At 27.5% G+C, this 10,956-nt stretch overlaps 1 protein-coding gene across 1 annotated transcript in view; it reads right to left on the bottom strand.

Moving 5' to 3' along the window:
- Nucleotides 1–10,956, bottom strand: part of LOC135922948 (periodic tryptophan protein 2 homolog) — a 46,653-nt gene continuing 35,697 nt past the window's right edge. The window contains exons 13-19 of the mRNA XM_065457496.1: nt 9,867–10,017; nt 4,024–4,207; nt 1,872–2,101; nt 1,561–1,740; nt 904–1,134; nt 397–628; nt 1–164 (exon numbers count right to left, since the gene is read on the bottom strand). Of these exons, the coding sequence (XP_065313568.1) occupies nt 74–164; nt 397–628; nt 904–1,134; nt 1,561–1,740; nt 1,872–2,101; nt 4,024–4,207; nt 9,867–10,017 (1,299 nt within the window). The 3' untranslated portion in view covers nt 1–73. The remainder of the gene's footprint in view (nt 165–396; nt 629–903; nt 1,135–1,560; nt 1,741–1,871; nt 2,102–4,023; nt 4,208–9,866; nt 10,018–10,956) is intronic.

Below are 10,956 nucleotides of genomic sequence, written 5' to 3'. Positions count from 1 at the left end.
TTATATCATACAAATCAAGGAATGAAAGAGTTTAACAATTTATTCAACAATATTATGGTTAATTTAAAGAATATTATTTTTGCATTGCAAGATCGGATGTGAAGGCTGGCGGGAAATTGCCCAAAACTTTAGCGTAATCCAAATAAAACTTGTTGCTATTACATCTAAAAAATGTAAAAATAAACATTTATTAAATTAATAAAATTAAAATGATTGAATATAAGTTAGACTGAAGGAAAGGGTATTAGAGCAATTTTAAAATATCCATAATTTGTATTAAAAAAACTTTATATAATATTGGTATAAAAATAAAAATTTCAAGCTAGGTAAACCAATGGTATTTCAGTAAAATTTTTTTCACAGTCAGCATAAATGAATTTAAAATTATTAGCTTACATTCGTTTCAAGGACTCATATTTATGGCTAATGGATCGTTGAAGTAAATTAAATAGAGGTAAGAATTTGAGCTTATCGGGACCACATGCCATTAAAGCTCCGTGCTGTAACAAGAGTTGGTAGGACCATCGTAGGTAAAATTCTACATTCTTTGAGTCTTCTGATTCTTTAGCCACAAATGTTACCAAGGGTAAGATATAAAGGAGAGGTATTGTAGATGTTAGGTAATCAACTAGTAAAAAATAAAATATTTAAGTCTAAAATAAGGATTGAGAATAAGGTATATATCGTAAATATGTTTGTATGGACCAAGGTTGTGGCCGATTTGGAATTTTTCTGAACGAGAACTGAAATCGAGTTCAGTGCACTTTGATATTAAAAATCATATAAATGTAGATACTTTAATATAACTATTTGATTGCGATTTAAGGAATGGTTAAATTTTTGGGCATCTTGTAAGGATGTTGGTTCTAAATAAAAAATAGTAGAGAAAGATAAATAAAAAACTTTTATCGAGAGGGACGCCCCCTAAAACTTCCCTGATGAGTTCTTGGGAATTTAGCCTGAGACATCCGACCAAGGCGTTTGTGTAAAGCGGTGGATCTTGCGTCATTAATTCTTTAACTTTGTCAGGTGTCAGATCTAAATCGAGGCTAAGTGGATCAAATATGGGATTCCTCCAGGAATCTAAGGAGTAAATAAGAGAACCCTCAGTAGAGGCCAAGGAAAATGACCGACCTTTACATATAATAATTTGATTGTTACCGTTATGTTAAAAATACTGTTTTTTAAATATAAATTGTTTTAATAAAATTAATTGTTTATATTATTATTTTATTTTTTACCGTTCAGATTATAATTAATTGTTAATTGATTATTATAAAAAAAATATGTAAGTAGTAATTAAAAATAAGTCATTCGTTGTCCAAGACGTATTTTTATATTTTACATTAACTAACCAAAATAAGTGGCACGTCAGAATTATTATTATAATGATTATAAAATGGGTTCATATATTAATCTAACCCTAGTGATCACAATAAACTAATCCTAGTAAACAATATGCCTTTGCCATACATATTTGGGGCATTTAAATGCCTCCTCCGTGGATTTAGTAATGAGTCACATATCATTTGTTTTGGATTTTTTTTAAACAATACAAACCTGAGGGCGAAAATCGAGCGCAAGCAACGCGTATTTCAGGCCTAAAAAACCGAGAAGATCGGTCAACCCCATGCTTTTTTACCCCAGGCAAATTGAGAGCAGCGTTTGTTAAAGAGCCCCCACGTTCGGCATCGTGGAGAGCGGTGGTATCGCGCAAAAAGTTTTCGGAATCTAAGTTGCCTGGATAATGGTTTAAAATGAATTATAATTTTTTTCACCTAGTTGCCGATACGATTCTTACTTTATGTTTTTATCATTTAAATATATGAATTCGTATCTCTTGCATGAATTGATTTAGTAAATGAATATACCGAATTCCGTCATTTTGCGTCTATTCAGGGTAGCGTCGTCCCGCGTTCGGTCAAACGATTTGTTTTGAGTTATTTCGAACCTCTTCAAGAGAGCCGCACCCGTCGAAGTACTATTACTTTTTAAATTTGGCGAACGAGAATAAAGGTAGGAGTAGAGGCAGACATATTTGGAATCGCCGGCGGCGAGAAGTGTCTCACCGTCGGGACTGAAGGAGAGAGTGGTAAAAGTTCTAGAAGCCATTTTTTAAGAATAAAAATTCATTATTATGAGATTAAGGTCAATAAATTGATCCTGTTCTTAACTAAAATCTAGGGAGCTTGAATAATTTATTCAAAGAGATAAAATCGTAAAGGATTCAGTAATAAACAGTGTTAGGGCAATAAAGCGAATAATAGCACTGGATATTATAATAGTAACTTATTATGATTAAATTTTGTGTGAGCATAGATAACGTGGCGTCAAATATTTGTTTTCACAGTTAGTTAATTTTAAAAATTATAAAATGATTGTTATCGAATGAAAGGCATGGTTGCAGTGACGTATTTAGGATTTTCCTATAGGTGGGAAAATTATGTAAGGCTACGCCCACAATCCCCCTTAACTGGCCTTCGGCCAGCTCTTTCCCATTCGGCAGGGTCATATGTTTGAACTATTCGATAAAATTTAAAAACTAGGCTCAGCCTAAATTCTTATAAAATATAGGTAGAATAAATTTTTTTATTGAAAATACTAATTGTAGTGTGTATAAAATAATTTAAAAAACAAGTTTTTATAACTTCTTATCAAATCTAGGAAAATAGTTCCCCGGAAAAATCCCAGAAAAAAATCTCTGGAAATTTATTCCTCAAAAAAAATCACCGGAAAAAAATTTCCCGGAAGATAATTCTCCAGAAAAAAAATTCCCACAGAAAATAATTTCCCGAAAAACAATTTCCCTATTTTTTGATCCCTATAAAATATTAAATTATTTTTAGAAAATTACCTCTTCATGATAAATATAATGTGGTTAAATTATCTGTTTTATTCTGATATTCTCTTCCAGTTCTATAAATGCCGTAACTGAATAGGGCACATTTTTAAAAATTTTTGATGATGGGGTTCTGGTTCATTCATTAATATAATTCGATAAACATCTGACCGCTTCGGATATTTAAAAAAATCATAAATTTTGGATATAATGGCTAAAAATATATTATATTTATTTTATAAGTTAAAATACTCATGGCCTTGCGTATAGAAGGTAGAGCATGTGAAGCGGATATTGCTAATTTTTTTAAAATATGTGCTTTGACCATTATAACCTTGTCCTCACATTAAATTTATATTTAGCTAATATTTCTTTAAATTTAACAAAATAGTTAGGGCGAGGGCCTCCCCTCTCATATAACTGTAAAAAAATTTCTATATTTGTATATCACCTATGATGTATAATTTTTTTATCATCAATAAAATCAAGGAAAGGAAATTTTAATAAAATTTAATTTTAAAAATAAGTTTTATATTGGAAAATTGATATTCAAATATTTGCAAAATTTTGACTGAAAGGGGAGGTGGGCAATTTTTATTAGCTTAAAATGATATTTATGAAAACAGTCAAATTTGAGATAGGGTGGGGGAATTTCCCCCTATACGTCCCATTGGTTACGCGCCTGCATGGGTGTTACAAATAAGATTGGAAATCTATGAAAATTCAAATCAAAAAATAATTTAAAAAATTTAAAGTAATAAATTTAAATTATTCTGTATTATTCCTAACATTTTTGAATCGCATATTTCAGTATAAATTTTGGAATCCAGTTTAATTTTTGAATTATTTACGAATCAAATATGCCTATTTTTAAAATAAATATCTGAAAAATTTAAGTTTAATGAATTATTAATTATTTGATTCAAAATTTACGAATCGAATACGAATATTTTATGGAGGCCTTAGTGCTTGTTATGAAAAAAAAAATTGAAATCAATTTGCAAATACTGAGATCTACGATTAGAGACAAGATCTCATTAATGATTTTAATTTTTGGTAACCTTAACTATCATAAATATATATAATAGCTAGTGTATCAATAAGCATAATGTTTACCAAAATGTGTTATAACTTAAATAAAAAAAATTTAATTTAAAAAATTGTTTTTAATTCTTAAAGATAACTTGTTTTTCAATGAATTCTTAGCCGTAATCTGATCCTCGGTGGCCCTTCCACTTTGTAAATCGTAATTGCCGCCATCTATCGAGCATAATATCAAGCATTCTTTGGTATCCCAGAAGGTAATGTGGCCGTTCAAGGTTGAAACGGCAATAACAGATCCGGCTGGGTGAATGGATGACGCGAGTGCTTTTAATTAGCATGATAGAAGAGAGATAGAAGAGAAATAGAGTTAGGACACAGAAAAGGGGGATTGAAAAGTGTAAAATTTTGAAAAGGGATTTAGGTAAAAAGTTAGCGTTTAGAGCAATTTTGGATAATCAATGATTGCGAATATGCCTATTGAAAACTATTCGATATTCCATTCGAAATATACGAACACGAATAAAATGACACAAAATTATCCCTTTAAAGTCTTTTAATCAATCTCATCACATAAAAACCAGAAATTTTTAACAATACTACCATCTAATTAGCTCTTATTTTTCTTGCTACGAAATCATTTACTGGCCAAATTTTATTCAAACCTTTTACACTATTCAAGCTGATCTTTGTTCCTGTATCTAATAAAAAAAATAACTTCCCTATAAAGAATGCACTGTATTTTATAAAAAATTAATTTTTCTTATAAAGAATGACTTGGTCGTTATCTTTTTTTTAAAGATATTAATATCCTATATTAGCACCACTATTATATTATGTCAAGAGTTGCTAATTAAAATTATTATAATTTATTTCAATAAATTAACACAAAAAGAATATATGAAAATTTCTAATAATAATATATTATTTTTTTTAAACGAATTAAACTATATTAACAATGTTAGAACTAAGAGCGACCAAATAAATTATAAAAAAATATAATACATTGAATTATTAATTAAATTCATTGCATAAAATTACTAAATAAAAATAAATATATAAGTATCGAAGGCTCTAAAAAGAGCTTAATTTAATAATGATATGTATATAGAAAACAAGTATAATTGGCCTCAAAATTTTTCAATCAACACAATATTCGCTAACCATTATAGAAAGGATCCTCAACCTTTCATTATCAGACTTTAATTGGCACCTTGCCCAATTACCAGCTAAACTAGGTGGTATAGACTTGATTCCCTTGGAATCTCAAATCGCTTATCCCTCAATTCAGCTATCTCATCATTCATAGCTCCCAATGATGATCTACTAACAGCAGCAATCGAACGATGGAATCAACTTACCCCAGATGGTTTAACATTTACAACCGAAATTTCCAACAAATCTATTATCGAACCCCTAATAAAGAAACTACAAAATAGCCTTACCAAACCTTATATAATCTCTTAACTAATGACCAACTGAGAGTTACTATAAGATTTCGACTTGGATGCTCGATTACACAGCCATACTCTTGCAACCAATGCAATTTACCAGTTCAACCTAAAGCCTGACACGGCTTAAACTGCACACGCAGCCAAGGTCGCCACCTCCGGCATAAAGCAATTAATAAAATCATCCATAACGCTTTTAATAAGGCTAAAATACCTAACATCCTCCTCGAACCAACCTTTTATTACAGGACGGCCTCAGACCCGACGGTTTAACCTGTACCCCCTGGTCCAACGGGAAATCCTTTATTTGAGACGCAACCTAAGTCTCCTCCTTTCCTTCATCATTTAATTCAAACCCTCTTACTTGCAGGGAAAATAAAAAAATTAATAAATATTCAAAATTAAATAACTATATTTCAGTCAATAGTCATATAAACTAACGGCATTTTTCCCAGTCTATATATTTATTTTACGAAAAACGCGAATCCATATTTCTTAAAAAAAACTTCAACTAGAAATTTTTTAACACAATTATACTTGTTTTTTATATATAAATTACAACCATGATATTTTATATTATATTAATTTAAATAATAAATAAAATTAATAAAAACTTTCAATTTACTATATTCAATCTCATATAATTGTAATTTAAAATTTCAATTTAATATATATGATTTAAATACCTTTTGTATAAAACCATGTATAAATAATATTATAATAAAAATGTGTTAGTATTTAGGTATAATTGTGGTTATATACAGGGTTGGGCTAATTTTTAGAAAATTTATATTCGGATACAGATACTTTATAAAATTTTGTATTTAAGATACAAGATACTATAGAAAAATTTCAATAAGATATAAGATACTTGTATTTTTTTAAAAAAAAAGTATCTAAGATACAAGATACTTTTTTAAAAAACTTTAAATAGTCAAAATCAAAATGTATAAAGCTTTATTTTCTTATCTATAATATAAATTTATAAAAAAATATTTAAAATAAACTGTAGAAAATAACAAATTTATTATAAAAGATAATGCGAATAATAAATCAGCATTATTTTTTAATATTATTAATTTTTCGTTCAATCTTTGACGATTTGGTCTATTAACCATATTAGCAAAGCTAAATAATCTTTCAACGAGGGCTGAGGAGGGTAATATTGTGTTATATTTAATAAATATTTCTTTTATATATTTGTAACTATTTAACATATTTATATCCGCCTGTCATCTTTCATATAATTTAGGACCTCTATTTCAATATCATTTATTGAATTATTAGAATTCGATGTGGTACTTTTAAGGCAAAAGTAATCATCATCTTCATCAATTTAAGATTTTGTTGAAGTATTAATTTCAATATTATTTTTAAAAACAATTAAAACTTCATGTAATAACAAATCCTGAAGGTAATTTTTTTCTTTTTCACCATCAATTTAACGATTTTTAAAATAGGGATGAGAAATAGTTGCCAAAAATGCACTTTTAAAATTGTTAAATCTTTTATTTAAATAATTTTCTATGGCAACAGCTAATGGTTTGCAAAATTGTAGATTAGTTTGAATTATTTTTTTTTAACATTTAAAATTGGAGCTGATTCTCCATAATAGCAGTTGATTTCACTCTGTATTTGTCAATCGCTATAGCCAATGGGGCCATTATATTGCAATATTCTTCTAAATATTGAATTTCAATATCTCTTAATTTAGGAAATTCTAATTTTTGACATAATTTAAGAAGTTCGCCTTTAAATTTTAATAAACTATGAAGACTATCATACAAACTATTCCACCTAGTGCAACAAGGTGTAACTAATTGTTTTCCTAAAACTGCTTTGATAAGTTCTGCAGTTTTAGGCCTATTATTTGCATTCCATAGCTTAGTACATTTAGCTATTGCAGGATGATGAATTTTAGAAATGTTAGGAGAATCCTTAATAGCTCTCTCGACATCTGTCGTGGCAATTAGACTTATCGTATGGCACAAACAACGAATGTGTTGAGGCAATGTTATTGAGGCTTCTTTAGACCCTTAAATAAACAAATAAATAATTTTATTTGAATAAAATTTTTTACTAAATTTACAATATCGTAATAAATTTTAAAGAAGTATTAAAAATACTTTCAATGATTTCGAATTCTATACATTCAGAATATCCAAACTCCTTGAAAGTTTTCTTAAAGTTAGAGCCGTTATCTGTAACAGTTGCTATAACTTTTTCGTCAATACCAAAGTCACGATGAATTTCTTTATTATGATCATCTTGAAGTACTTCAAAAAATTTGCCATTAAGTATGCTTAGTTTAAATTTATTTTTATAATTTTCGGTTGAAGAATCATCTGAAGACGAAGATAAACATATTATTCTATTTTCTTCTTCCATAATTTTAAAATAGACAGATATAAAACAATTCAAATATGGTAGTTCTAATTGTTAGCAAATTGCTATATGACGACCAACGTCATATATCAAAAATTAACTTAAAATATCTAAATTTTGATTAAATTTTTCATTTAAATCTTAAAACAATATCATTTTAAATTTTAATACTATTTAAATTAACCAATATAAATTTTTTTTAAAGTATCTGTATCTTTTTGAATACAAAGTTGGTTAAGATACAAATACTTTTAAATAATATGTATCTTAGATACTGGATACAGGAAACTTTCCAAAAAATATCTTAGATACAAATATCCGCGATACTGCCCAACCCTGGTTATATATATAGTTTACATTGGTTCTACCTACGCTCGTATAAATGATGCTCAAATGGTAGTACAAAAAAATATAACAATTTTTTAAAAATATAACAATTTTTAAAAAATATAACAATTTTTAAAAAATATAACAATTTTTAAAAAATATAACAATTTTTAAAAAATATAACAATTTTTAAAAAATATAACAATTTTTAAAAAATATAACAATTTTTAAAAAATATAACAATTTTTAAAAAATATAACAATTTTTAAAAAATATATCAATTTTTTAAAAATATATCAATTTTTTAAAAATATAACAATTTTTTAAAAATAAAAGATTTATGCGAGATTGTAAAAAATCCTGAGTTCGCATAAAATCGTTTGATCGTTATTTTTTATACGAGCCAATTAAAAATCCTTGCTTGTATAAAGAAAAATAATATGTTAGTTATGTTATATCTTAATATCTTATATATTTTAAAAGGTTATAATGAGAATATTATATTTGTAAATACAATATTATAACCTTCCTACACTTAATATTATAATATCGAGTTAATCAAATTGCATTAGAAGTATTTGATAATTATATAGTTATTTTTTAAAGAGCTTATTTAAAATCCCTAGCTAGTATAAATCCTATGATCTTAATAACATAATATTTACAATTTCCATTGACAATTGTGAGCAACACATATATATAATGCAATATATGACAGTATAATTATATTTATAAAACTAATATCTGATATCAAATATTTTAAGAAATTTTTCGTATAAAAGTCCTCTTTAGAAAGAAAAATACTAAGAGAGATCAAATTAATAAAACAAACAATTAGCTTTAAGAATAGCTATTGCGGATCCTTTGCCTAAGTAAAAGCCTTCATGTGGCTCTTCACAATTTATCTTGATTTGGAGGTCGACGTCAAAGAATTTTTTAGCCAAATCCTCATATGTTGTTAAAGTAGAGCTGATAACTGGTAAGAATTTGACGAATCAGTGGTGTATTGTGATCTTCTAATTAAAATTGGAAGCCCAGGCTTGAAAAATCCCATATCAGAAACTTACATTGTGACCATAGAATTTGCGTGATTGCATCTTGATGTCTATTATCGGGAAAGAAATTAAGAGGGTTCCAATGAGGTAGAAAAACCAGCTGATATCAGTGCAAGGGATTTGGTTGACTTCGTGTCGGATTTCTCGATCGGGATTGCGATTACAGTGCAAAGGATCTAGCGCCATATTTTATCATCATCAGTATAACATTTGCTGAATCCATTTGGCAATGAGAAAGGAATGTTGTTTGAGATTCCTAGATGGAATGATTTCTAAAAATTTTACCCAATCCTTGATAAGTTCATAGCCAAAGGCGAAAGACTCGAAATAAGGTAATCAACGGAGTTTTTTACAAGTTGTATATCCCAATTTATAAGAAGATAGTGTGGTTTGATGTTAAGCTATGTCTGTAAACTTGAAGGTTAAGTATTTTCTGGACTCGAATCTCAATAGATGCGATTTCTTTAAAAATGTTGGGCTTGATCGTAATGGATTATAGGAATGTTGAAAAAATTCCTAAAAAGCCTTGTTAGTCAAGTAGGGCGCTTTTAAATTTCCAAAAATATACTCCATATCAACAATTTTAAAATCTTTTGGTATAAAATACATATAATATAAATTTTTTAGAGTCATGTCCAGATGGGAAAAATATACATAATTCTTTACTAAAAATTAGTAAAATATTGGTTGATTAAAAAAAGTATATCCATATTCTTCAAGACTACAACATATATAGATAGCCATTCATAAAAAAATAATATATTATACCCTCGGAACCGAGAAGGAAACTTTCTTTGCAGGTTTTTGTGCCAAAAACATCCCAAACTTTGAGGTTTCCATCCCAGGAGCAACTAACTAACGTGTTGTTGAGGGAATCGAATTGGACCGAGGTCACAGGACCGGTATGGCCTGACAAAACCTTGTTATATGATTGTATAAAAAAATATGATTACAATTTTTTTCATATTTTATTGCGACATTAAATTCGGAAAGTAAATAATACCCATCCTTCTAATTTACGATCATTGTAAATGAACATGATAAAAATGGGAGCAGTTATAAATGTTAAATAGTGGTATAGCCAGATTTTTCTATGGGGAGTGGACAAGGTAGAAGAAATATTACCTGAAAATCTAAAATAGTTGCAGCTAGCAATTTGCAGTATATACTAATGGATTGGTGATAATCACGTAAACGAAATTATGTTAGTGAAGTAAACCAGAAATTGTAATACCTGAGTATGGCATGTGATATCAATAAAATTAATTTTATTTTGTTGGCAGCGAGGGTAGAATAGGCAGGTGGAAAGGTACGTGAGAAAATATAAAAGTGCTAATATAATAGTACATCAGACAGGAACATGATTGAACTGTTATGATGTAACTCAAATTTGAATATTTATTGTACTTGGATTATTAAATTTGTATATTTGATTATTATTGTACGGGAATTTTTAGATTTAATATTTAGTTTATTTTTGTATATTTTATTTATGAATATATTTGAATATTTAGTTTTTTTTATTTGAATGTTTAATGTAATATTAAATATTAAATTATTATAAAATTGTTATGAAGTTATGAATTTCGAATTTTTGAATATTAATTCTTATTGTAATAAAAGAAAATATAAAAACCCAAACATTTATAAAATATTACATTATTATAAAATTTGGTAATTACGTGCATTTTGGAAATTTAATAAAATTTTTGCGTTTTTAAAGAATTTAATAAAATTATTTTTAATTAGCCAATATTTAATTATTTAATTTAATTTATATTTTTCTTCTATTTCTAGATATCACTTCTACAGTATATTATCATATTTACACTTCCACTAATCTACAAATTTTCCAGGA

Source organism: Gordionus sp. m RMFG-2023, chromosome 1, assembly GCF_954871325.1.
Source record: "Gordionus sp. m RMFG-2023 chromosome 1, tfGorSpeb1-WG-v2, whole genome shotgun sequence".
Lineage (NCBI taxonomy): Eukaryota > Metazoa > Nematomorpha > Gordioida > Chordodea > Parachordodidae > Gordionus > Gordionus sp. m RMFG-2023.
Note: the sequence above shows the minus strand (reverse complement) of the source record. Positions and strands in the feature narration are given on the sequence as shown.